The following is a 27,600-nucleotide window of genomic DNA, read 5'->3' on the forward strand; positions in this document are numbered from 1 at the left end:
CATGGCAGGGAACTGAAGGCAGTTTCTAGCAGCTGAGGGCAATCTCTGGCCAACAGCAACTGAAGTTCTCAGTCTTAAAACTGTAAGAAACTGAATACTGCCAATAAAGTGGATCTTTCTCCAGTTATGCCTCAGATAAGACTACAGCCCCAACTGACACCTTGACTGAAGCCTTGTGAGACCCTGTGCAGAACCATGCCCAGAATCCTAATCCACAGAAACTGTAAGATAATAAATGTGTACTGTTTTAAGCCATGAAGTTTGTGGTAAGTTGTAGGAAACTAATATAGTCCAACCCCCTCTACCACCGTCACTCACAAGCACTCAGGTCCTATCCTCTCCATATAACTAATCATAATCCTGATAAGGTTAATAGTCAATAGTTATAATATTACTTTGACTTCACAAATACAGTTGAGGAATATTCTCAAATTAGACTATGATTAGTTTTCTTTTCTTGCACACATACATTTTTTCCTGGAGTTAAAAGTAGCTTGGATTTTTTTGTTTGCCTAAGTTTCTGGTTATTTATCATACACTGTCCCCAAAACTCTCCTCCAAATGTCCAACTTTTAGTACGTTCAAACACATTAGGTTGTTAAAGATACATAAAATGCACAAGCAGAAAGGAGAAGACTGATACATTCAAAATTTAAGTTTTAAAACCTTTCTCACTAGAAGACACAAAAATTGGTATAGACAGTCTACACAGAAGTTATTCGTGATATGAGAATGACAACAAGATGACAATGAGAAAACAATAAAAAAGCCAATAAGAAAATGTGCAAAATATCTGAATAGGAAAAAGTTAACAGACAGCAACTGCCTCAAGCTGAATGCTGCCTAAGTGCAGAGGAGAGAGGGTGACATTTTATTCCACACCCCTTCCTTTGAGTTTTGTACCATGTGTGTATTGCCTTTTCAGAAATACATATAAAAGTATTACTTAAAATAAAAGAAAGTAAGTTATGTTTTATATTTAGCCATGTGTAGAAAAGTATCCTATATTTCTCTATGAAAGATTAAGAATTTCCCGGGACACACAGAACCTGTTTTTTCGTTTCCTTCTTACCTGTCCTAACACATAGGACAGGACATGGCTTCCAAACATATTCGTATGTTAAACAAAACCTACCAGTTCGTGGAGGCAATGACCTTGCCTCCTTCCACACATCTGTGCTAGGTGAGAAGTGGTGTTCAGTCAGTGCTTGATGAATTTAATTGAGGTGGTATGTATTTTGTCCTTCTTTTCATGCCACTCCGGTAAAGCTTGTATATTTTAAATACTCCTTTGCTTCTTATTCCTTGAATAATCTGTTTCCTAGGATAATCCATCCTTTTATATTGATTAGAGTTTATGAAGAGAAACGGAGAGCTGAATAATCATTTACATTCATTTTAGTCAATCATCGCTGTGACGCATTTCAATGATTATAAAGTCACTCTAATTCTTGATTCTTTTTAAAAATATAATTTCAAAATTCACCAAAAACTGGAAATCCATTGTTTCTTTCATATTCAATTTGCTTTGACAGAAATTCTTTACTTAGCTTGTCAATATGGTCTCGAGAGAAGAGATTGACTTCAGGAATGAAATAATGCTCAAGTTGTTCTGTCTTGAGGCACTGAAGAAAGTATGTCACACAGTTATCAAAGCAGAGCTCCAAATCCTTGGAGTGCCACTGACTGTCATCTGGGTCCTGGGTACAGACGTGAAAGAAGGCAGTTTTCACATGATAAGAACAGAACTTATCCAATTCCTTTCGGTTTCCAAACTTTTTTTTCAGTTGTTCTAAAAGATACTTCATTAGTTTTAAACACTCTTTCCTGTTGAATAAAAAAGAAAACCATTTATTTTTACTTCTTTACAACCTGTTTCATTCCACAAAGAACTTTAGGTATCTTACAGGAAAAACATATAGATAGAGTAAACAATACAGATATTATAATACATATAGATACAAAAAACAATAAAGATATTGGGTTGGCCAAAAAGTTCCTTTGGTTTTTAAGTAAAAATAAAAGACACATTTTTCATTTTCACCAAGAACTTTATTGAACAACGTATTCACTTCACTGTTTTGTTCCACTACCTTCTGCCATTTTTCAGGCAACTTCATAATTCCATCTTCCCAAAACTTTTTTATCTTTTTGAGCAAAGAACTGTTCCAGGTCCCAGAACTGTTACAGTCTTCCAGGTAATCGAAATTTTTTCCATTAAGAGAATTTTGTAAAGACCGAAATAAATGGAAATCCGCAGGTGCAATGTCTGCTGAATATGGCAGATGAATCAGAACTTCCCAGCTAAGCTGTAACAGTTTTCGCCTGGTCATCAAAGAAATATGAGGTCTTGCATTATCCTGATGGAAGATTATGCGTTTTCTGTTGACTAATTCTGGACGCTTCGGATGAATCAGAACTTCCCAGCCAAGCTGTAACGGTTTTCGCCTGGTCATCAAAGAAATATGAGGTCTTGCATTATCCTGATGGAAGATTATGCATTTTCTGTTGACTAATTCTGGATGCTTTTCGTCGAGTGCTGCTTTCAGTTGGTCTAATTGGGAGCCGTACTGTTGGAATTGTTTGGTTTTCTAGAAGGAGCTCATAATAGGGGACTCCGTTCCAATCCACCATATACACACCATCACCTTCTTTGAATGAAGACCAGCCTTTGATGTGGTTGGTGGCAGTTCATTTCCCTTGCCCCACAATCTCTTCCGTTTCACATTATTGTACAGTATCCACTTTTCATCACCCGTTACAAATTTGTTTTAAAAACGGAACGTTTTCATTACATTTCAATAGAGAATCACATGCGGAAATATGGTCAAGAAGGTTTTTTCACTTAACTTATGTGGAACCCATAAGTTAAACACCAAAGCAGTGAACATAACCAAGCTGGTGCAAATGATTTTCAATGCTTGATTTGGATATTTTGAGTATGTCGGCTATCTCCTGCGTGGTATAACGTTCATTGTTCTCAATTAATGTCTCGATTTGATCGCCGTCAACGTCAACTGGTCTACCCAACCGTGGAGCATTGTCCAGCGAGAAATCTCCAGCAAGAAACTTCGCAAACCACTACTGACATGTTAGATCAGTCACAGCACCTTCTCCACACGCTGCACAAATCTTTTTTTGCGTTTCAGTTGCGTTTTTACCTTTCTTGAAATAATGAAGCATAATATGCCAAAAATGTTGCTTTTTTTCTTCCATCTTCAATATTAAAATGGATACACAAAAATTCACCGATTTTGATGTTCTTTTAAAAACGCACACTGATATGACAGCTGTCAATACAATCTAACAAAATTGTTTCAAATGATGTTAAAGACAACTAAGTGCTACTAGAGCCATCTTACGGAAAAAACGGAACGAACCTTTTGGCCACCCCAGTATATATAAATAATATAATTACAGAGTCATTCTAAAACCTAATTATTTTTTCAAATACATGCTTTAAAGTTTCAAGAACCTATTTTTTCCTTTCCTCTTCCCATTCCTAGCTTAACTATTTTATTCTATCAGGATTAATTCAACTACATGAAACCGGCAGATATTTATATTATTCATCCAGTTATTTAGTACCTAGAAAAATCTTGTTTTAATTTTTATAAAATGATTTTGTCTTATTTTGGTTTACATTAATCATCCAGTTATTTAGCAGCTGACAAAATTTAATGTTTGTAAAATTACGAAGCCTAATCAACAATACACTTTTCTTAACGCTTGCTTCAAAGCCTGCATATGAAGCCTTAAAGAACTTCCTGTGCCTGCACATTGGGCATTCTTGTTTTAACCTTTTAACTTTTGTGATCCTTATTCCAGACAACTTTAGAAACTCAAATGAATGATTCCTTTTCAAGCTCAGTTCTTTATGGTGTGTATGCTACCGAGAAAAATAATTACCCATCTCTCAGTGTTGTTTCAAATTTAGCTGGTCAGTCCCTGGCCTTCAACACAGCCAAACCACCTCAAAGCAAGCACCAGCATCCAATAAGAGTGGTCCTTTGGTCTCCTCCCATTATGCAACATTAATATTCATTACCTTGAAGCAACCAGAACACTAAGACAAATCCAACTGTCACGGCTAGTCATGACTAGTGTTCACACCCTTCGCTCTGTCCTACTTTCATACATCCACATCCATATAATCCAGGCTCAGGACTATGCTCCCCAGCATTGCCTTCTTTTTTTTAATTTAAATTTTTATTTATTTATTTATTTGTTTGGCTGTGCTGGGTCTTAGTTGTGGCACGCACGTGGGATCTTCACTGCCGCGTGAGGGATCTTTTAGTTGTGGCATGCAGGCTCTTAGTTGCGGCATGCGGGATCTAGTTCCCTGACCAGGGATCAAACCCGGGCCCCCTGTGTTGGGAGCTTAGAGTCTTAACCACTGGACCACCAGGGAAGTCCCACCATTGACTTCTAACAACACTCTTTCCTTAGTCCCTTGGACCTGGCTTCCTTGGTTTCATTCTTACACTCTTAATACTCCAGGTCAATCCAGCCATGACTGCCCCCAGGACTAAACCCAGCAATGATCATCTTCAGGTTTAAACTATGGAGTCAACAAAGAACTAAGCATTCTATTGATAATCTGTCATTTCACAAAATAAGGAGGTTACCTGCAACATTTCACTCCCTCAATTTCACAGCATGTTTTAGATTGTCCGTGATTTTTCAAAATTTCCTTTTCAATGTGAGAGAAGGACAGACGCCATGTTTCTTCTTAATTTCCAAAAGAAAAATAGAAAAGCACTTTACCAAAAACAAGCAATATAAACAACATAATATTTAAATGATTTCCTTCATTAAAATATCATCCTGAAAAATTTCTAGGGGGAGATAGACCAAAAGAAGTGAACAGATAAATAATGTGATTACATATTAAAACAAGTGATTTGAACAAGCAAACAATGTGCCAAGATAGAAAAAAAATTGGGGGGAGAACTCAGAGCTTAATACATTTAGCCATGGTAAGATGTATTACCTTTTATATATTGCTAAATACAGTCTGTTGACGTTTTGTTTCAATAATAATTTGAATTGATTGATTGAAGTTTTTTGTTTAACCTTTTATACCATCCTTGCAAGTTTGGGTATTCATGTAAAATGAACCAGGGAACATTTCTTTTTTTTCTATTTTTTGGGAGTTTATGTAAGAATAGAATGATCTCCCCCTTCTCCCCAAGTTTTAACCATGGATAGCTCTTTTAAGCTCTGACCATCCTATCACTATCTGGTTTTAATCAGAAATCGGTTTATAATTTAAAAAATCAATCAATATAATCTGTCACATTAACAGAACAGGGGAAAAACATACGATCAACTCGACAGAAGCAGAAAGTACAGCTAATAAAATTTAACATTCATTCATCATTAAAAGAAAACACCTCTCAGTAAGTTAAATGTGGATGGAAACTTGATCTAATAACAGGTAGATTGTATTAAAAAAAACACAGCAACATGATAATCTAACGTAAAAGTTGAAGTTTTTTCTTTGAAATCAGGAAGGCAGGCTGTGTGCTATCCCCATTTCTGTTCAACATGCATTGGCTAACCTAGCAAGCACAGTAAGAGAAGGAAAAATAGGGTTATATCACTGGAAAGAGAGAAACAAAGCTATCATTACTGATAGATGATATAACTGTATATGTAGAAAATACAAAAGAAGCTGGGTGACAGGTATGCGTGAGTTCAATATATTCTTCAGTCTACTTTTCTATTGGTTTAAAATTTTTCATAATAAAAAGTTACAATTGCCTATGAGTAAATCTAACAAAAGACATATAAACTTTCTGTGGAGAAAATTCAAAAACTTCACTGAAAAGTATCAGAGGAAATCTAAATAAATGGAGATGTGCACCTGCACATGAATTAGAAGACTCATTATTGTAAATATATCAAGTCTCCCCAAATTCATCTATAGGGTCAATGCACTCACAATCAAAACTCCAAAAAAAATGTTTCTGTAGACCTTGACAAGATGATACCAGCATTTTTATGAAAATAAAAGGGTCAAGAATATCTAAAACACTCTTTAAGAAGGACAATGTGGGAGAGCAGATATCAAGACTTATAAAGTCACATTATGTATGACAATATGGTATAGCTCAAGGACACACAAAGATTTTGGGGGGGGGACAGAATAAAGAGTATACTAAAGCCTACACAACATACAGACAAGAAATATATGGAGAAGGTGGCACAGATAGGTGTGCTCATAGCTGCTGTATAAATCCATTTACAGCATCCATTTATGCCATTCTGAAAAAGGCAAATTATAGGGATGGTAAACAGGTCAGTGGTTGCCAGAGGTTTGGGATGCGGAGGGTTGAATAAGTGAAGCACAGGGACTTTTTAGGGAAGTGAAACTATTGGTATCATGTAATGGTAGATACACGATACAATGCATTTGTCAAAACCAATAGAACTTCATGGCACAGAGAGTGAACCTTAACATACACAAACTGTTAAGAGTCATTTAGAAGGTCAAGGGATCTCAAGAAGTAATGCAGACTGTGAAAATACTCTAACTGTATTACGAATGTATGACACACACTCCCTGAAGGGCATGGGGGCAAAAGGTGTTGACCTAAGTTACTTTGGAAATGGGGTCTGTAAGACTGAAGGCAAAAGGAACTGTACACATGCACTGTGCACACAGGGGAATGGATTTACAATTCCGAACCATCCATACATGTGGATTGGAACTGAACAAGCAACAGCGGAGGAGGTGGGTGGCAGATGGTGGGAGCCAGGTTTCTCACTGTTGGAATGAGAGGTTACAGAGAGCAAGGAGAGAAGGTAGAACGATCCACGTGATAATGGATTACAGTTAGAGACATCAGTATGAACTCATGTACCACTTAAGACAGATACAGGTGGTGACATATGGAAATACCTATAGAGCTGTGCATATGCTGGGGTTAGTAATCATACATATATTTCCTTGCTACTCCAGCTGAGAGGGATGACACCCTAGTAGCAGAGCACACACAGCACCCAGATCATGCTTCTAGTACACTCTCCAATAAAAGGATACAGGGTTCCTTGGAGAAATGGCTGATTCTAGGACTGAAGCAAGAAATACACAAGATGAGCCTGGAGCATCTTGTAGTACGAGAAAGTGAGTTAGTGCTGAAAACAAAACAAAACCCACAATTACGGGACGTTTGTCGAAAGGACACAGGAGCCAAATGAAAGAGCTCCTCAAGGCCAAAGCTGGAACAATTTAAGCAACAAGATGAAAGCAGTATTGACTTATAGCCCAAAATATGAGACAAATATCCATGAGTCCATACTGATATGATTTAAGTAAATAAATAAATGGGAGAGAAGAGATAAATCTCCCATGCAGAATATCAAATAATTTGTGTAAATACTCTGCTCTTAAAGAGGTGAGCTTAGGGATTTCCCTGGTGGTCCAGTGGTTAAGACGCCACGCTCCCAATGCAGGGGGCCTGGGTTTGATCCCCGCTCAGGGAACTAGATCCCACATGCATGCCGCAACTAAGAGTTTGCATGCCGCAACTAAGGAGCACGCGAGACACAACTCAGACCCAGCACAAACGAATAAAAATAAATAAAATAATTTTTTAAAAAATAAAGAGGTGAGCTGAAGTGTGAGCTGCGCACAGTGACTTCCTTCCAAATAACACAGTATGAAAAGGGGGAAAGAGAGGATCTTAACAGTGGAGAAACCTGGCAAACACTCCCTCAGCCAGGTGATCAAGGTCCATGCCAGCAGTGCTAAGTCATACTCACGATGTACCCTTGATGTCATATGATGAGAATGGCATTTCAACTCTGCGGTCCTCCTCCACCAAACTCAGAACTCCAGTCTAACCCACAAGAAAAGCATGAGACACGTGCCAAATGAGGGACGTTCCACAAAATATCTGACTGGTACTCCTCAAAACTGTCAAGGTCATCAAATACAAGGCAAGACTGAGAAACTGTCACAGTCAAGAGGAGGCTAAGGAGACGTGACGACTAAATGCAATGTGGTGTCCTAGATGGGATCTTGGAACAGAAGAAGGACATTAGGTAAAAACCAAGGAAATCTGAGTAAAGTATGGACTTTAATTAACAAGACTACATCAATATTGGTTCATTAATTATGACAAACGTGTCATATTAATGTAAGATGCTAATAATGGGAAAAAGGTATGCGGTGTATAGGAACTCTCTATACTATCTTTGTACTTTGTCTGCAAATCTTAAACTATTCTAAAATTAAAAGTGTATTTTAAACAACTATGTTGAAATATCATTTCTCTCTTTTTGGATTATTGGCAAAAATTCCAAAGGGTTTAATGAGTTCTGTTGTTAAAGCTGAGGGTGAAATGGGTACTCTCATACACTGCTGTGGGAATGCAAATTGGTGAATTCTGTATGGAGGTGATTTTGGCAATACCAGCAAAATTAGATATGGATTTACTATTCCTCAACCAGCTGTAAAAACAGACTGTAAAAAGGAATGGGCACTCAAAAAAAAAAAACAAAAACACTAATTCGAAAAGATACATGCACCTCAATGTTCACAGCAGTATTATTCACAATTGCCAAGATACAGAAGCAACCTAAGTGTCCATCAACAGATGAATGGGTAAAGAAGACAGTGGACTACTACTCAGCCATAAAAAAAAGAACTTAATTTTGCCATTTGCAGCAACATGGATGGACTTGGAGGGCATTATGCTAAGTGAAATAAGTCAGACAGAGAAAGACAAATACTGTATGACATAGTTTATATGTAGAATCTAAAAAATAAAACAAACTAGTGAAGATAACAAAAAAGAAGACTTACAGATATAGAGAACAAATGAGTGGTAATCAGTGGGGGGAGGGGCAAACTACTGGATATAAGATGGGCTACAAGGATGTAGTGTACAACATGGGAAGTACAGCTAATATTTTGTAGTAACTGTAAATGGAAAGTAACCTTTAAAAACAGTATAAAATTTTTTTAAAAAAAGGAACGAGTGCTATCTCTACATAGAGCTATGGAGTGATAGCCTAGGTATCTTACTAAGTGAAAATAGAAAAGTGTATTTTTTATCTTAAAGAGGGGGTGTTGCATATGAATATATATATATGTATTTACTTGTACTTTTTAAAAATGAAAGGTGAACTGAAAACAATTATAGGGTTTCCAATCAGGGAAGGAGAGAAGAGTGTAGAGGGAACATAAAGGGAAGCTGTGTTTCCCTAAGAATACTTTTTTCTGTAGCTTTGACTTTGGAACCATGTGAATGCTTTATAAATTTATGAAACAAAGCTAAATTAAAATTTAATTCCAATACCTAAAATTAGAAACAATGAAAACAATGAATTTAAGCATACTGAGTTGGGTAGCTTAACCACCCGGAGGAATTTTTTCAAGTGGGTTTAAACTTAGTATTTTGAAATCCTTCAAAAATATACAGAAAAAGTTGAAAGAATTTTATGGTAAACATTCATATGCCTACCACCTACATTCTACAATTAATGTTTTGCTATATTTGCTTTATCACATATTTATCCATCTATCCAGCCATAAATTCTTTTTTTTTAAGAAAACTGTTATTTTAAAACAAGTTGTGGATGGGGACTTCCCCGGTGGTCCAGTGGTTAAGAATCCACCTTCCAATGCAGCGGACACGGGTTCGATCCCTGGTCGGGGAATTAAGATCCCACATGCTGCAGGGCAACTAAGCCCACGCGCCGCAACTACTGAGCCCGCGTGCTCTGGAGCCCGCGCACCGCAACCAAAGATCCTGCGTGCCACAACAAAGATCGTGTGAAGACCTGACGCAGCCAAATAAATAAATATTTGTTTTAAACATTTTTTAAATAAAATAAAACAAGTTGTGGAACTAATTAGAATACTTTACCCATAAACACTTGAGCATGAATATTATGAACTGGAGTTCAATATTTATTTGCGTGTGTGATTTTTTAGGTAAGATTTGCAAACAGTGAACGCACACATCTTAAACGTAGCATTTGATGAGTTTTGACAAATGACTACACTTGTGTCGTTTGTTTTTTTGTTTTCTTCATTTATTTGGTTGTGTTGGGTCTTAGTTGCGGCACGTGGGTTCTTTGCTGTCACACGTGTGCTCTTTGTTGCCGCGTGCGGGATCTTCCTTGAGGCAAGCAGGATTTTTAGTTGCGGCATGTGGATCTTTTTTAAACCCCCATCAAAAAGTTATCATCACCCCAGGAAGTTCTCTCCTGTCCCTTCCTAATCAATTCCCAGCACCTCAGGCAACCTCTGCTCTAATTTTTAAAAAAACCATAGATAAATTTTGCTTGTTCCAGAACTTAATATAATTGAGATCATACAGTATGGACCCTTTGTTTCTGTTTCCTTTCACCCGTCTTAATGTTTTTAGTATTCATCCATCCTCTTAGCAGTGGTTCATTGCTTTTTGTTGTTGAGTAGTATTCCATTTTACGAATATACGACAGTTTGTTTATCCATTATCTTTTGATGGACTTCTGGGCTATTTCCAGATTTTGGCTATTATATATATTCTTATATAAATGTGTTATGGACTTAATGCTAGATTAGGGAAGATATATGTTTAACTTTTTAAGAAACTGCCAGACCTTTTCTCAAAGTGATTGTACCATATTACACTTCCATCAAGAGTGTATGAATTATTATTTTTTTTAAATAAAGCTTTGCATGTTCATTGATTGGAATGTCAGAACTTAAATTGATGAATAACTTTTTTAAATATTTAAATAAATTTAAAATGCTGGGCAGATAGTTTAGATATCTGGGAATATTGTAGTTTTATTGATTTTTTTTTTCTATTTTAGCACTTATTGCATATACGCTTTGACATGAGGTATTGAGAAACATGATGAAATGTATATATAGTCCCTGCCATGCTCATAAAGTATCATTCTGAAAATGATCTTCAATGCAAAGACATACCTTCTAGGTTTATTTTACGTGTAACGATACTTGTACTTAGTTGACATTCAATCTCCTATGTTAGATAAAGTAAACTATGGATGATTACAAGTTTGAAGGAATTTGTATATTAATGTTTGTGTATTTTTTAGTGTAATAAAAACATACACAGATGAGCAAACAGGTTTAGCGGGGCTTGATAACTAGCCCCAGATCACACAGCTAGTAAGGGAAGAAGCCTCAGGATTCAGATCCAGGGCAGTCTGACTCCAAGGCCAGTAGTTGCTTTTCTTTATTAAAAACAAACAAACAAAAACAACATTCAAACATGGGCTAGTAGACATTTTAAAGCTGAGTATTTGATATTACTATTACAATTATGACCTTTTCAATTCCATCTCTCACCAAACTCCCATCTTGTAGCCTATTTAGCCTAATGGCTCTTGAAATGCCAATAGCACTAGTTGATCTTTCACTGCCCTAGTATGTAACATTAACGACTCTTTTATATGGACGTCTTTTAAGTTAACCTTCATAATCAAGATACCTTGAAAACCACTTCCTTCCTTTGCATGCTTGGGTACGAGGTAAAATGGCTGCCGTCTTAAATTGTTCTTAACTTTTGCTCCAAGCCAGTTACTGATGGGCATGCCTCCCTGGGTGCTAGCAGGCCAGCTGCTTTTAGATTCCAAAGCCAGGATTATATCCACAGATATTTCTTCAGGTTTTCTAACCAGAAGCGTTACTGCAGGGCTCCCTCTTTTCTTCCTCTCCACCATGACATCTGTATCTGTTTAAACACATTAATAAAGAAGAAAGGGCTTATCAATCCAGTTTTCTCTAAAAACACAGGGAAAATAACACAGCTATAACTGGAGATCCCTAAGTACTAAGTGTAAGATGAAAATTAGTTCTAAAGAAGAAAATGACCCCACAAGGCAGTGTTTTACTCATTTAGCCAGTATTTATTGATACCCATTATGGGGTGTGAGTACTAGCAAGATTCTGTCTGGTATATAAAATGAGTAGCCCCCGAAGACTTTGGGGTTTGGGAGTGCTGTGGTTAAATTTTCATTTAAATTTGTGTATGGCGGTTTGGAGGGAAGCCCACATAAGAGGCCAGATGAGCAGCTGGGAGGAGAGAGGTGATTCAGAAGACCTCAGCGGGAACTCCCTGGCAGTCCAGTGGTTAGGACTCCACGCTTTTCCTGCCGAGGGCGCAGGTTCAAGCCCTCGTTGGGGAACTAAGAGCCTGCAAGCTGTGTGGCACGGCCAAATTGAACAAGACCAAAAAACCAAACAGCAACAGCCAGCCCGGAGGGTGGAGGCGTGTCATACAGAGAGGCAGTGAGCATCAGGACACAGGGAGCAAGCACTCTTCACTGCAGCGTTATTCACAACAGCCAAGATGCGGAGACAACCTAGGTGTCCTCTGATGAATGAGTGGGTAAAGAGGTTGTGGCATATACAGACAATGGAATATTATTCAGCCTTAACAAGGAAGGAAATCCTGCCATTTGTGACAATATGGATGAACTTGGAGGTCACTGTGCTAAGCGAAATGCATGACCTCATTTATAAGGAGAAGCTAAAAAAGTCAAATACATAGAAGCAGACTGCAGAATGGAGGTTGCCGGGGCGGAGAGGTGGGAGAAGTGGGAAGCTGTTCATCAGAGAGTACAGAGTTGCAGTTACGTAGGGTGAGTAAGTCTAGAGACCTAACGTACAGCATGATGACTGTTCATATGACTGTACTGCACACGGGAAATGTGCTAAGAGAGTAGATTTCAGCTACTCTCACCTCACACACAAAAAGGTAACTATGTGAGAAGATATGTTAATTAGCTTGACTGTGGTAGTCATCTCACTATGTATATCAAAACATCACGGTGTACACCTTGATATGTACAATTTTTATTAAAAAAAAAAAAAAAGACCCAGGTCGCAGAAGTGAAAGCAATTAAAGAGGTTCAAACTAATAGAACTGGTGGATAAACTGAATCCGTGAGGTAAGGAAGAAGGTTGGAGTCTGGGAGGCCATCCCATGGTTCTGGCCTGGGAAATGGTTGATGTTGAGTCTACTCGTCAACACAGAGTTGGGCAGGAGGAAGAAAGACCAGGCTGACATGAACTTCATTTCAGATACACTGAGCTCTAGGTGCCTGGGGGAGACCCAACAGGAGATGGCCACTGAGCGGCTGGCCAGAAACTCGGGAAAGGCTTCTAGATGAGAGATACTGATTCAGGGACGTGGGGTGTACAAGCAGTAAAGACCGCTCCCAGATAAGACTTCTGGAAGGCACAACAATGGGAGAGAAGACAGAGCACGAAGGAGAAAATCCTAGCGCATACCCTCATTTTCTTGTCACTAAATCCACCAACCCACCCACCTCTTACCCATCATCTTCTCTTTTCATCCTATTACCACCTAGGAAGTGTCCGTCCACCTTTCAAAGGCCAGCCTGCACACGGTCTCTGGATCCCTTCCTTCTCACCTTGTTCCTTCAATTACTCCCTCTCCCGCAGCAGTGGCCTCTCCCTCCCTACTGGATCATGCCTATCTGCATACAAAGGGATCCAGGGTCTCTCATTCTAAAGGACACCTCTCCCTTGACCCTGCATCTGCTGCCTCCCCATACTTACCCATCTTTCTACTTCCTTTGCACCCAACACTTTCTAAGGAGTTGCCATACATGCTGCCCTTCTCTCTTGTGCGCTCATGACTCCACCGAAACTGCTACGTCAAAGTTACCAACACCCCCAGAAAACAAACCGAAGACCAAAATCCAGTGGCTTTCTGGATGTCAGCAGCATTGTAAACACTGACCACTCCTGCAAAATACTCAAGTCACATTTTGCTCCCTCTCTTCTCTCAACCTCCAATGGGATCCTCTTCTTACCACTCTACTTAACACTGCAATTTCTCCCCTGTGCCACCCCCAGCATTCCTGAACCCTCTCACTTTGCTATACTTTTTCACCATAGGACTTACTACTTTCTACTATACAAGATAATTATGTTTTCCATTTGTTATTAAAGGCGTGATTACATGATTATAAGGTACAGAAGGGTGAGGGTCTTCATCCATTTGTTCATTAATAGATCCCAAACACCTAGAACACTTAGCACATCAGATGACCAATGATCATTGATTAAATTAATGAAAAACGAATCTACACTCTCCACCTAGGTGCTTTCATCCATTGTCAATGCCATTTATATGTTTACCTGCAGCCCAAACATACCCTCTGAGCTCCAAACCCATACCCAACTACATACTTGACACATTCATTTCAATGTATCACAGGAATCTCTAACTTAACATATCCAAACTCTCAATTGCCTTCTTATAATATCTTCTCCAAAGAAGTCAGAGCAAATTTTTAAAAACAGAAAGCCAATCATTACCCTCTAATTAAAACCTGGCTTCTCAATGAACATGGCATAAAATCTAAACTCCTTTCCAGGATCTACAAGTCCTCCTAGAATCTGGCCCTGGCCTCCTCTTCTACTTCATTTCATGTCACTCTTCCCCTTGTCCACATGGACCTCTTTTTGCTTCTAGAGCTTATCAAGCTCTTTTCTGCCTCAGGGCCTTACTCCACTACCCACTCTACCCCAACTGCTACCACTTCTCCCAAAGCACTCACTACCTTCAAAGCATGCTACCACTCACTCCCTTCAAAGCATGCATTGCAACTTGTGTTTACAAATTTCAGAGGGGAATCCCACCAATTTTATTCAACCACATATACCCAGCGGTGCAGGCAGCATTTCAGCGAATATTCAGTGGAGGCCAAAATAGAGCCAATCGGAAATTCCCCAGTGGTCCAGTGGTTAGGACTCCACACTTTCACTGACAAGGGCCCAGGTTCAATCCCTGGTCAGGGAACTAAGATCCTGCACAGCTGCATGGTGCGGCCAAAAAACAAAACAAAACCAAACCAAAAAACAAACAAAATAGAGTCAATCAACATTTAGGCAGAATACCAAGAAAATATAGTAGACTAAAATCAAGAGCAAAGAGTTGTTTCTAGGAGGTAGTAGTCAACAGTCTGCTGCAGGGAGATCAAGAAAGATCAGGAGAGGTAATTAGCAGATATGATTAGATCTTTAAGAATCAAAAGTCAAAGATCTTACCTTCAATATTTTTAATTTCTTCCTTAATGATTTTCCTAAACTTGGACAGCATCTTAGAGGCTGATAATATTTCCCCTTCTAAAAACTGACCCAGAGGATTTCCTTTGGGATTTCTTTTGAACTTCACAAAGTAATGAGCACCACTGTTGTAATATTCTTCTAGCTGAATTCGGGGGACCTCCAGTTTGAACATAACGTCAAATTCATTAGGAGCAGAAATCTAAGAAACAGTAAAAATAGCACTGATGTGTTTGCTTGTGAATATTTTCCAACCAACTACAATTTTTTTCCTTAAAACTTCCACTTAAAATCCTACTATGAAAAGCAAGATTTCTAATATTTATACCCTCTGGGAGTGAGACTAGGGGAGCTAGGTGAAGAGTACTGGCTTCAGTTTGTAGGTTCTATACTCATTTTCTTAAAAACAATTAAAAATAATATGCAAGCTTTAAAAATCTGTACCAGTTTTTTTCCTGAGATTAAAGCTTGATAAAATTAAAGAAATTTAAGGTGCTACCTTTTAAGTTACAAGCTACACACTGAGCCAGACCCCTGTCACTGGTCTCAAAAATGTGTAGTCACCTCCTGGCTAGTTGAGCAAGGGCCCTCTCCTTACAGCTACCAGTCAGCCAAATGAGTATGAGCTCCAAGTCATACACTATCTACATTAGTGTCTTTGAACCACAGCATTTTAAGAGCTTCAGGGAATTCCCTGGCGGTCCAGTGGTTAGGACTCCGCACTTTCACTGCCAAGGGCACGGGTTCCATCCCTGGTCAGGGAGCTAAGATCCCACAAGCCGTGCAGCGTGGCCAAAAATAAATAAATAAATAAGAACTTCAAAGAATCTTCTTCATCACCACAATAATAATTACAGCAATTATAATAAATGATTATTTTCCTATATTAAAAATGCACAAGTCTTTTACTCATTAGGAGTATGCTTCAAGTACAGCTATTGAACTGTACTATTCAACACAGTATCTGGTGGCTCTATGTCTTTTTTTTTTTTTTTTTTAATTTATTTTTGGCTGCATTGGGTCTTCGTTGCTGCGCGCGGGCTTTCTCTAGTTGTGGCGAGCGGGGGCTACTCTTCGTTGCAGCGCGTGGGCTTCTCTTGTTGCGGAGCACGGGCTCTAGGCGCATGCGCTTCAGTAGTTGTGGCTCACGGGCTCTAGAACGCAGGCTCAGTAGTTGTAGCGCGTGGGTTTAGTTACTCCGCGTCATGTGAGATCTTCCCAGACCAGGGCTCGAACCCGTGTCCCCTGCATTGGCAGGCGGATTCTTAACCACTGTGCCACCAGGGAAGCCCTGCCCTCTGTCTTTTGACCATGTGAATGTGGCTAGTCCAAACTGAGATGTACCATGCTGTGCAGTGAACCGTGTCCTCTCAAAATTCATATATTGAAGCCCTAACCTCCAATGTAACTGTACTTGGAGACAGGGCTTTTAGGAAATAATGAAGGTTAAATGAGATCATGAGGGTAGGATCCTAGTTGATAGGACTGGTGGACTTAGATGAAGTGAGATCAGTTGCTGTGTCTCTGCACACATGCTCAGAGAAACACAGCGAGGACACGGGGAGAAGGTGGCTATCTGCAAACCAGGACGACAGCCCCCACCAGAACCCAACCATTCTGGCACCCGGATCATGGCCTGCCAGCCTCCAGAACCATGAGAAAATAAATGTCTGTTGTTTAAGCCACTCAGTCTATGATATTTTATTATGGCAGCCCAAGCTGACTAGGACATACTATGGGGGTGAAACAAACACGTGAAGTGCCATCAGTGGGAATGAAGTAAAAGCCTCTGAAGTAAAAGCCTTTCCATAAAAGTAACAAGAACATGGGCAGGAATGGTCAAATTCAACTTTTCAGGTCTTTGTAAATTAACCAAAGGCTTGCAACAATCCAAGAAGGATTTATTCAAGAAAAATGGTTGAATCCCAGTAAGGACAGTGAGCCTTGAGGGCATTCTAAATCGCCCTATTCCCATCCCCAGCAGCACTCCCACTCCTGATCAGAAGCCCTCCACAAGAGCAGCCAGAACTCTGACTGCTAATACCATAGGTTAGGTTTGCCTGTTTGGGAACATCATATAAACTGAATCATATAGTAGGTAGCCTTTATACCTGACTTCTTTCATTTAACATTGTTTGTGAGATTCATCTATATCATTATGTCTATAGTGGTACTTTGTTCTTTTTCATTCCGTGTAGTATTCCACTGAATTAATGGAATATACCAAAATAGATTTACTGGGGCTTCCCTGGTGGCGCAGTGGTTGAGAATCTGCCTGCCAATGCAGGGGACACAGGTTCGAGCCCTGGTCTGGGAAGATCCCACATGCCGCAGAGCAACTGGGCCCGTGAGCCACAATTACTGAGCCTGCGCGTCTGGAGCCTGTGCTCCGCAACAAGAGAGACCACGATAGTGAGAGGCCCGCGCACCGCGATGAAGAGTGGCCCCCACTTGCTACAACTAGAGAAAGCCCTCGCACAGAAACGAAGACCCAACACAGCCATAAATAAATAAATAAATAAATAAATAAATAAAATTTAAAACACAATACTGAGCTTTAAAAAAAAAAAAGATTTACTCATTCTGTTGTTGAGTATTTGGGTTGTTTCCAGTTTTTAACTACTACAAATAGTTTTGAGTTTAACTATTACAAAGTTGTTCTGAGCATTCTTACGTATGCCTTTGGGTGGCCACGAGCACTCGTTTCTATTGTACATGTACCCAGGAGTGGGACTGTTGGACCACAGGACAGGCAAATCTTTAACTTTAGAAAAAAATGTCAGTTTTCAAAAGAGGTAGTACCAATTTATCCTCCCAGCATCAATGCAAGGGAGTTTCAGTTGCTCCACATCTTCTCCAAACTTGGAATTGTCAAGTCTTTTAAAATTTTAGCTCAAGGAACACAAATCAGTCCGTGTGGACAAGGGGAAGAGTGACATGCAATGAAGTTGAAGAGGAGGCCAGGGCCCAGATTCTGCGAGGACCTGTAGATCCTGGAAAGGAGCTCAGATTTTATTCCATCATGTTCATTGAGAAGCCAGGTTTTAGCTTTGTATTTTTAAAAATTTACTCTGGCCTCTGTGGAGATATTCTAAGAAGGCAAATAAGGAGATTGGAAAGGCAAAATTCAGGTGAAAGATGATGGTGGCTTAGATGGAGGCGGGGGTGAGGTGCTGGGGATGGACAAAAAGATTATGAACTGGAAATCCCACAGGAAATTTCTACAAGGAAACTTCAAGATTTTCACCTAGAATTTGATAATATTACAATAAAATACGTGAATGGAAATGCGTCAATATGAATCCAAGTAAAAGAGTTAATGAGAAGTGTCTTTCGTCTATCCCTTTACCAATTATAAAGTTTGGAATCCAACTCTGAAATTCAAGTGTATGCATAACACAAGAAAATACACCAAAATAACGGTGAATAAAACAAACAGGAATAATATTGTCCTTCTATATGCTTTTCTGAATTTTCCAGGGACATCAACACGGAACAGGGGCAAATACGGGAGAGGCTGAGGAAAGAGGTATGGAACAGGGGTACCGTTGTGCTGTGGGAACCTACTGAGGGCAGGCAGTGGGTCCACTCTACAGTGAACACGTATATACCTTCTATAATCAGTTTTTTAAAAGCAATACATTTTTTAGATAAAACAGATTTCACTGCATTTCCTTCCATCAGCTTGATTTTCAAAAGGAGAGGGGTACTGCTATATTTAAAATGGATAACCAACAAGGACCTACTGTATAGCACAGGGAACTCTGCTCAATATAATGTAACAACCTAAACGGGAAAAGAATTTGAAAAAGAACAGATACATGTATAACTGAATCACTTTTCTGTACTCCTGAAACTAACACAACATTGTCAATCAACTATACTCCAAAATGAAATAAAAAGTTTTAAAAAATAGATAAATAAAAAGGAGAGTGGTTCTGATGGGAGACTGCTCTAAGTGTCTTCGTGTTCTCTAGTTCTAACTAATAACTTTGGACCCTCCACATAATAGAACTGATCGACATTTATGTAGTAAGAATCATGCACCAGGCAGATAGTCTGATGCAAGTTTTGCTCACTTGGCTTTCAAGAAGCTTTAGATGGAATTATATGAGTGGTCTCCAGTGCTAAAAGAGTTTAAGATCCAAAGACCGATACATACACCATCTTTCTGCGATAAACAAATATCACTGAGTCCACAGCAATAAAATTAGCAGCCGTATAAGGGTTCAAAGTTGTGTAAAACTTTGTGACAATGGAGCTTGCATTCTAGATGGGAAGCCAAAACAAAACAGCTGTGTCACAGGCCACAAAAGAACACGAGTCTGAGTTACTTCCGAAGGGAAGTGAGGGACGCGTAGGAGGTGGGTATTAGCCGCAGGAAGTGCAGCGGAGGCGCGGCGCAGCTCACCTTCACGCGCTCGTAGTAGCTCCCGGTGCGCAGCAGCGCGACGCCTTTGAACTCGGACTCACAGCTCTGCAGTCTCCGCAGCAGGTGGTCCGTGAGCCTGTTCACCACCTCCGCCGCCTCAGAGATTTCCTGGCGGCTCAGCCTCAACTTCTCCAGTACCGCTCGGGGCTTCCAGGCGCCGGGCGCCTCCTTCCCGCGCCCGAGACTGGGGACTGGGACCAGCGGGCCGGGGACCTCCGTGGGCCCGGGCTGGGGTCTCCGCTCCCGAGCGGAGCGCGCGGTGCCCTCGCGGCGAGATGCAGGCCTGGGAAGGGGCGGCGCCGGGGCCGCGGGCGGCATCACCCCTTCGGTCCGAGCCGCCGGACCCTCCGCCTGGTCCTCGGCGCGGGCAGCCCGCGCGCGTACCTGCCGCTTCTCCTGGGGGTCCGGGCCGCTCTTCTCTCTCCGGGATCCCGACGGCCTGGCGGGGCCGCACCTCCGCGAGCTGGGCCGGGCGGCCTCAGGGACGGCCGGGGACTCTCTAGGCTCGGTCCGGGCGCCCTTCACACGCGGCGCCGAGACCCTGGGGGCGGCGGCTTCCGCCTCCGAAGCTGCTCCCGTCGCCTTTCCGCGCCGCGAGGTCATGGCTGGCGCTCTCGGCTCCCCAGAGGGAGAAGACTCGGCTTCGGGAAAAGGCCTTAGGAGGAGGGGCCAGCAGTGGCGATTGGAAACGAAACTTAAACGTCTGGCGGGAACTCAGCAAACGCGGCGCGGAGGAAGAGCCCAGGGCCAGGCGGTCACGGGGAGCCACGCCCCCGCCGCGGAGGGGCGGGTCCACAGCGTCCCGGAGTCGCGCACTTTCTCGCCTCCGCGTGGAGCGGTGCCGGCGGCTTGGGAACCGCGCAAAACCGAACCCAGGGCAGCGCAGAACACCTTCGCGAGCTTTGAAAGCGAGACGCATGTGCCGGCGTAGCGCCTACAAATATTTTGGAAAACTGTTAACACCTTCTCGCACATTGAAGTTGCCAGAGAAACTTTTTCAGTGTAAGTTTAAATGAAGCATTTTTTTTATTAAAGGGAAATAGAAAAAAAAATTTTTACTAGATGGAATGAGATGTGGATTGACTGTAATTGGAATAAATATTTCATATTATTTGACTTTGTAAAAGCACGCACAATCTTAAACTGTGAAGTTCCTATTGGTGAGTTTTAGCCACTGGTTCTCAAAAGCCCATCAAAAAATGGCACTTGGGGGCGTCCCTGGTGGCGCAGTGGTTGAGAATCTGCCTGCCAATGCAGGGGACACAGGTTCGAGCCCTGGTCTGGGAAGATCCCACATGCCGCTGAAGCAACTAGGCCCGTGAGCCACGACTACTGAGCCTGCGCGTCTGGAGCCTGTGCTCCGCAACAAGAGAGGCCGCGATAGTGAGAGGCCCGCGCACCGCGATGAGGAGTGGCCCCCGCTTGCCACAACTAGAGAAAGCCCTCGCACAGAAACGAAGACCCAACACAGCCAAAAATAAATAAATAAACTCCAATCTCTAAAAAAAAAAAATGGCACTTGCATTTTAGATAATCCATACTGCTTTGGCGTTGTGATTAAAGAGTATCTCAATACAGGCTTTCAAGTATCGATATCTAAAGCCAAATCCTTTACAGAAATACGTATTTGACAGGAAGCCCCTAGGTTTAACGTGCCTGGTACTTTTCTTTTTAACCATCCTAACCATTTTTAAGTGTACAGTTCAGTGTGAAACCATCACCGCTATCCATCTCAGAACTCTTCATCTTGAAAAACAGAACCTCTACCCACTAAACCATAACACCCCATTCCCCCTGCTCTCTCCGGCTTCTGGTAAGAACCCTTCTATTTTCTGTCTCTGAATTTGACACTCTGGGTACCTCATGTAAGTGGAATCATACAGTATTTGTCCTTTTGTGATGGGCTTATTCACTTAATATAAAGTCCTCAAGGTTTATCTATGTTGTAGCAGGTGTCAGCCTTCCTTTTTAAGGCTGAATAATTTCATTGTACATATGTACCACGTTTTGTTTTCCATTATTCTGTCAATGGACAAAAATGCCTTGATTACTTTTTCAAAAGTTTTCTTTGAAACCAGTATTTTGATATGTCCTTCTCTTTGAACTGTGATGTAAGAGATGTTTTTCTTTTGTAAAATGGAAGGAGGACTACTGTGTAGTCAGACTTGTTCTCAAGCAGACCAGTTTCAGGGGAGAGTTAAATGTAAGTTGAAATGTGGAAAGCCGTTTCCTTAAAACTGCAGGTGTACTTGGGCTGTCTTCCGGGATGTGCAAGAGTATGCCTGCTCCGTACTGAAGACCTCTGCTCTATGGTTCTATTTTTGTTCTCCAGGGCCTCCATGCTTGTCATGGAATCCTGTAAATGCCTCTATAGCTGGCTTAATGCTGTCTTCCAGCTGTTTCCAAAGTCTTCTAAAGTGCACTGGTGTTAGCTTAACCAAGAACGTGCAAGCAGCAATCCACCAGACCAGAATCAAATACCTCTTCTGCTGACCCGTCAAAGGAGGAAAACTTGTTCCTTGCTCAATCGTGTAACAGCAATCAGTGTCCAAATTATAGAAGGAATGACTTTTTAGTTGAATCTTGATAACGAGTTTGGCTTTTATCTAGTAGGGAAAAATAAGAGATTTGGGTATATATTTTAACTAGATGATTTTATATCTTACCCTTTATATCTCATGTTTGTCTCAGTAATTCAGTCACTCAACAAATATTTGGCAAAAATACTATGTGCCAAGCTCAGTTCTAGGCTCTTGGGATATACTGATAAACAAAGATCCTTGTCCTCCTGGAGCTTGCATTCTGGCAGGGAGAAACAGACAATAAACATAATACATATATAAATTATCCCATATAGTAAAAAAGGATGAGCTATATTGAAAAAGGAAAAAATAGTGCAGGAATAATCAGGAATGAGGAATGGTACAATATTAAAATAGTGAGAGAATGACATTTGAGCAAAGATTTAAAGGAGGGGATACCCAGGGGAAGAGTGTTCCAGAAGAAGGAAAAGTTAATGCAAAGGACCTAAAGTGGGACTATGCCTAGTTGTTGAAACAACAACCAGCGTGGCTGGAGCTTATGAACTTTGAGGTGATGTGTGGGTTATCAACTTACTGCCTCTCAGCTCCAAACACACCCTTCAATAAATGCTTTCTGATGAACAACAGAATTCCTTTAAGCATTTCTCTTTTAAAGTACCCACTATGTTAACTTTTCTCAGTAGAAGTTGCTGGAGGAACATTGCAGGAGAAAGAGGTTTCCTGCAATCTCCAACATAACAGAGGGAGTGGAAGGGGATTGATTGATGGGGTGAAGGTCAGACTTGTGGGTGTGAGAACATCTGGTAAAGCCTACACCAGCCACAGGCCCCGCAAAGTGATCCCTCTGGGACCTTGCAGCCTTGGCCTGGCCATAACCTATCTACAGCATACTAGGCAAGGGAACCAAGATTCCTGCCTGACCTGCATACAGCTGCCTGTGATCCACAGGGTCCCATACCAGGCATTTGATCCTCTGCAAGACCCCTATGTTATGTAGCCCATGCTCTCTAAAGGCCTCCTGCCCTTGAGATCTGAATCCCTTCTTAGTTTATTCTTCCTTGGGTAACTCTCCCTCAGCCCTAGGGTACCATATATAGTTTCCTTATATAGTTATATATATAGTTATTCTTTTATTATAGTTAATTATTATTATATTAAATATCTCCTGTTTAATCTACTGAGTGATTTCTATCTCCTGATTGGACCCAGACTGCTACAGAATTGGAACTGGGAGTGGTCCCAGGAGATAAAACCCTAAAGATGGGATTTGGGGATTGGTTTGGTTGTGCCCTTTGGCTAGAGTGCAGTGCTCAAGGAGGTAGAACCAGCAAAATAAACTGAGAAGGAGAAACCAGAAAAATAGGAGGAAAACCAGAAAATATTGATGTCTTGGAAGATAAGAAAGTGAATCAAGAAATGGCTGTGAACAAGACATGGAAGCAACCTAAATGTCCATCAACAGATGAATGGATAAAGAAGATGTGGTGTATATATACACAATGGAACATCGCTCAGCCATAAAAAAAAGAATGAAATATTGCCATTTGCAGTGACATGGATGGACCTAGAGATTATTGCACTAAGTGAAGTAAGTCAGACAAAGAAAGACAAATATTACATATCACTTATACATAGAATCTAAAAAATAATACAAATGAATCTATTTACAAAACAGAAACAGATTTGCAGGCATAGAAAACAAACTTACGGTTACCAAAGGGGAAAGGGGGAGGGGAGGGATAAATTAGGAGTATGGGATTAACAGATACACACTGCTATGTACAGACTAGATAAGCAACAAGGACTTACTATATAACACAGGGAATGATATCTTGTGATAACCTATAATGGAAAGTAATCTGAAAATATATATAGGGCTTCCCTAGTGGCGCAGTGGTTGAGAATCTGCCTGCTAATGCAGGGGACACGGGTTCGAGCCCTGGTCTGGGAGGATCCCACATGCCGCAGAGCAACTAGGCCCGTGAGCCACAACTACTGAGCCTGCGCGTCTGGAGCCCGTGCTCCGCAACAAGAGAGGCCGCGATAGTGAGAGGCCCGCACACCGCAATGAAGAGTGGCCCCCGCTTGCCCCAACTAGAGAAAGCCCTAGCACAGAAACGAAGACCCAACATAGCAATCAATCAATCAATAAATAAATCTTAAAAAAAAAAAAATATATATATATATATAAACGAATCACTTTGCTGTACACCTGTAACTGACACAATATTGTAAATCAACTATACTTCAAAAAGAAAAAAGAAATGGCTATAAAGAAGTACCATAAGATCCAGCTATTCCACTTCTGGGTATTTACCTGAAGAATAGGAAACACTCATTTGAAAAGGCATGTGCACCCCTATGTTCATCACAGTATTACTTACAATAGCCAAGATATGGAAACAACCTAAGTGCCCACTGACAGATGAATGAATAAAGATGGGTCTATATGTACAATGGAATATTACTCAGCCATAAAAAGATGAAATCTCTCCATTTGCAGCAACAGCATTGAGGATATTATGCTAAGTGAGATAAGTCAAACAGAGAAAGAAAAATAGCATGATTTTACTCATATGAGGAACTAAAAAAAAAAAAAAAAAGAATTAACAAAACCAAACACATAGATACAGAGCACAGAGTATTGGTTACCAGAGGGAAAGGGGAGTGGGGGGAGGGTGGAAGGGGTAAAGGGGGTCAACTGTATGGTGACAGATGGAAACTAAACTTTAGGTGGTGAGCACCCTTCTGTAGTGTATACAGGAGGAGAAATATAACGTGGGACACGTGAAACATCTAATGTTATGAACCAGTGTTACCTCAAAAACCAAAAACAACAACCACCAAAAAAAAAAACCAAACAGAAGAAGAAAGAAAAAAATGGCTGTTTAGAGAATGGACTTGAGGACACGGGGAGGGGGAAGGGTAAGATGTGACAAAGAGAGAGAGTGGCATGGACATATATACACTACCAAATGTAAACTAGATAGCTAGTGGGAAGCAGCCGCATAGCACAGGGAGATCAGCTCGGTGCTTTGTGACCCCCTAGAGGGGTGGGATAGGGAGGGTGGGAGCGAGACACAAGAGGGAGGAGATATGGGCATATATGGATACGTATAGCTGATTCACTTTGTTACACAGCAGAAACTAACACACCATTGTAAAGCAATTATACTCCAATAAAGATGCTAAAAAAAAAAGAAAAGAAGTGGCTGTGAAGGGAAAAAGCATTAACATACAAAATGTCCATCATCTTGCCTATGTGTAACTTCCTTTTGTGTTGAGTGACAATCTTCTCATTTGAAGCATGAGATACCATAAAGTTTGTGAGCAGATGAGGGTGCAGGGCAAGGGAAGAGGAAAAATGTTTTCCAGGCTGAGTTAACAGCAAATGCAAAAGAAAAACGATTAAGGAAGGTATTTGGAGGCCAGATATTAAGGACTCTTCAATCATTTTTCTTTCCTTTTATGATAAATTACTTCAAGTCCATTTCATAAATCAATTCTTTTAAGAAGCAAGCATCTCCTATCATCTGCCATGGTGGACAGGATCATTCCCTCTGTAATTGCAGCTCACTGTGGCTTTATCATAGGATTTAATGCATTGCCTTATAACTGTGTGTGTGCCAGTCAGTAGTCTGGGAACTCTTTGAGAACAAGGCCTGAGATTTTTCATTTCTATAAATCCAACCTTTCTCCAAAATAGAAGTAACATTGATCAATTTATAATTGATCACCTTTTTCTTCTATTGCTTATACCCTGCCTAAATTGCCCATGAAACTATATGCCTCTCAAAAGCAGATATTTGATGTTCTACTTTTCAGATTACTCAATGGTAGATTTGAAACTAAGTATAGAGTAGAAGGAAATTCATTAACAATTAAATTATCTGTTTTTTAAAAATAGTATTTGTAAGGCCAAAATGTTTTCTGGTAATGTGTATGTTTATTCTTCTTATTATTAATTCTCTTTTCTATAATCATAGTAGTAAAAAGGCTTTTACGACCCAGGACCTTGACACTGTGTCTCAAGGTGTCCTGTAATTTTGCAAGATATCTCTTAACATAAAAATCAAGCCTGAGGTAAATATTAAGAATATGAAACAGTACAACTTAATGAGGATTCCCTTAACTCAGGACTTCCCCGGTGGTCCAGTGGTTAAGACTCCGCGCTCCCAATGCAGTGGGCCGGGGTTTGATCCCTGGTCAGGGAACTAGATCCCACACGCTGCAACTAAGAGCCCGTGTGCTGCAGCTAAGGCCCGGCGCAGCCAAACAAATAAATAAATATTTAAAAAAAAAAAAAAAAGAATTCCCTTAACTCAGGGGCCCCCAACCTCCGGGCCGTGGACTGGTACCTAACAGGCTGTTAGGAACCGGGCCGCACAGCAGGAGGTGAGCGGCGGGGGAGCGAGCAAAGCTTCATCTGCCACTCCCCATCGCTCCCATTACTGCCTGAACCCAGCCCCCCACCCGGCTCCGTGGAAAAATTGTCTTCCATGAAACCGGTCCCTGATGCCAAAAAGGTTGGGGACCGCTGCCTTAACTCATAAGAAGGGTGTGCAGTAAAGGATCAACTCCGCAGACTTCGGGTGTTCAAACTCTGCACATTCCAAAAAAAGGACTGGCCCCTAACAGGTTCATGGGAGATGACTTGAAGCCCTTGGAATATTCTGCCTGATAAAAGTGTCTTTGTATATACCTGGGGGTTTGGACCGTGGTAGACAGTTTATACTAACAATGTGATCCATGCTGTATCAGTTTGACCTCTGGAGGGGCTGGAGACTAAGTAACTAGGTCAGTCATGCAGGCACAGAATCATGAGACTCCCAATAAAAGCCCTAGATACCAAGGTGTAGGTTAGCTTCCCTGGTTGGCACTACTGTGTGTTGTTACACATCATTGCTAGGAAAACTAAGTACTGTCTATATGACTCCATGGGAGAGACAACTGGAAGCCTGTGTCTGGGTCTCTCCTGGACGCCACTCTATGTGCCTTTTGCCTTTACTGAATTTAATCTGTATGCTTTCACTGTAATAAACCATAAATATGAATATAACAGCTTTTCTGAGTTCTGTGAGTCCTTCTAACTTATCACTAAGCCTGAGGATGGTTCTGGGGATCCTCAACACAAAAAGTAACAGATTAACTTCAGCATAAAGAGCTTTATTTTCTTTTACAGCAGAAATCCAGTTAATCATATACCTATCCCTGCCTAAACATCTTATCTTTGGGTCTGTAATTAATATCTCTGTAGGAAAGAGAAGGGTCTGATTTAAATATACACCATGTGAAGGGAATAGTGAAATTGAAAATGTAGGCCTGTGATTCTCTAATCAAAGGCTCAAGCTATTGATTTTAAAATACTTACTAATGAAACAGTACATGGTGTAGCCTTTAAAAATGACATAAACCTGTATTTGTTAGCATAGAAAAATGTCCATGATAATCTATTATGTAAAAAGCAGATCACAACACAGTGTATATAGGTCATAGATAGTATGATCACATTTTCATTAAAAAATAATGAAAATATATTTATAATTAAAACT

General features: G+C 40.7%; 1 protein-coding gene across 3 annotated transcripts in view; it reads right to left on the reverse strand.

Annotated features, from left to right (window-relative positions):
* CGAS (cyclic GMP-AMP synthase) overlaps nucleotides 1-20,406 on the reverse strand; it is a 33,476-nt gene extending 13,070 nt beyond the window's left edge. Inside the window, exons 1-5 of one of the 3 annotated variants that reach the window (XR_011075015.1) lie at nucleotides 19,485-20,406; nucleotides 15,056-15,275; nucleotides 11,463-11,705; nucleotides 4,629-4,731; nucleotides 1,136-1,827 (exon numbers count right to left, since the gene is read on the reverse strand). Coding sequence is in view for 2 of the 3 variants with exons in the window: in XM_068551608.1 (XP_068407709.1) it covers nucleotides 1,476-1,827; nucleotides 4,629-4,731; nucleotides 11,463-11,705; nucleotides 15,056-15,275; nucleotides 19,485-20,108 (1,542 nt within the window). In the remaining variant the exon portion in view is untranslated. Of the gene's footprint in view, nucleotides 1-640; nucleotides 1,828-4,628; nucleotides 4,732-11,462; nucleotides 11,706-15,055; nucleotides 15,276-19,484 lie in introns of those variants that run through there. The other 2 variants (XM_068551608.1, XM_068551609.1) reach the window with 2 other exon arrangements.
* Between the last annotated feature and the right edge of the window lie 7,194 nt (nucleotides 20,407-27,600).

The sequence above is a fragment of the Eschrichtius robustus genome, chromosome 9 (assembly GCF_028021215.1).
Source record: "Eschrichtius robustus isolate mEscRob2 chromosome 9, mEscRob2.pri, whole genome shotgun sequence".
NCBI classification, from domain to species: domain Eukaryota; kingdom Metazoa; phylum Chordata; class Mammalia; order Artiodactyla; family Eschrichtiidae; genus Eschrichtius; species Eschrichtius robustus.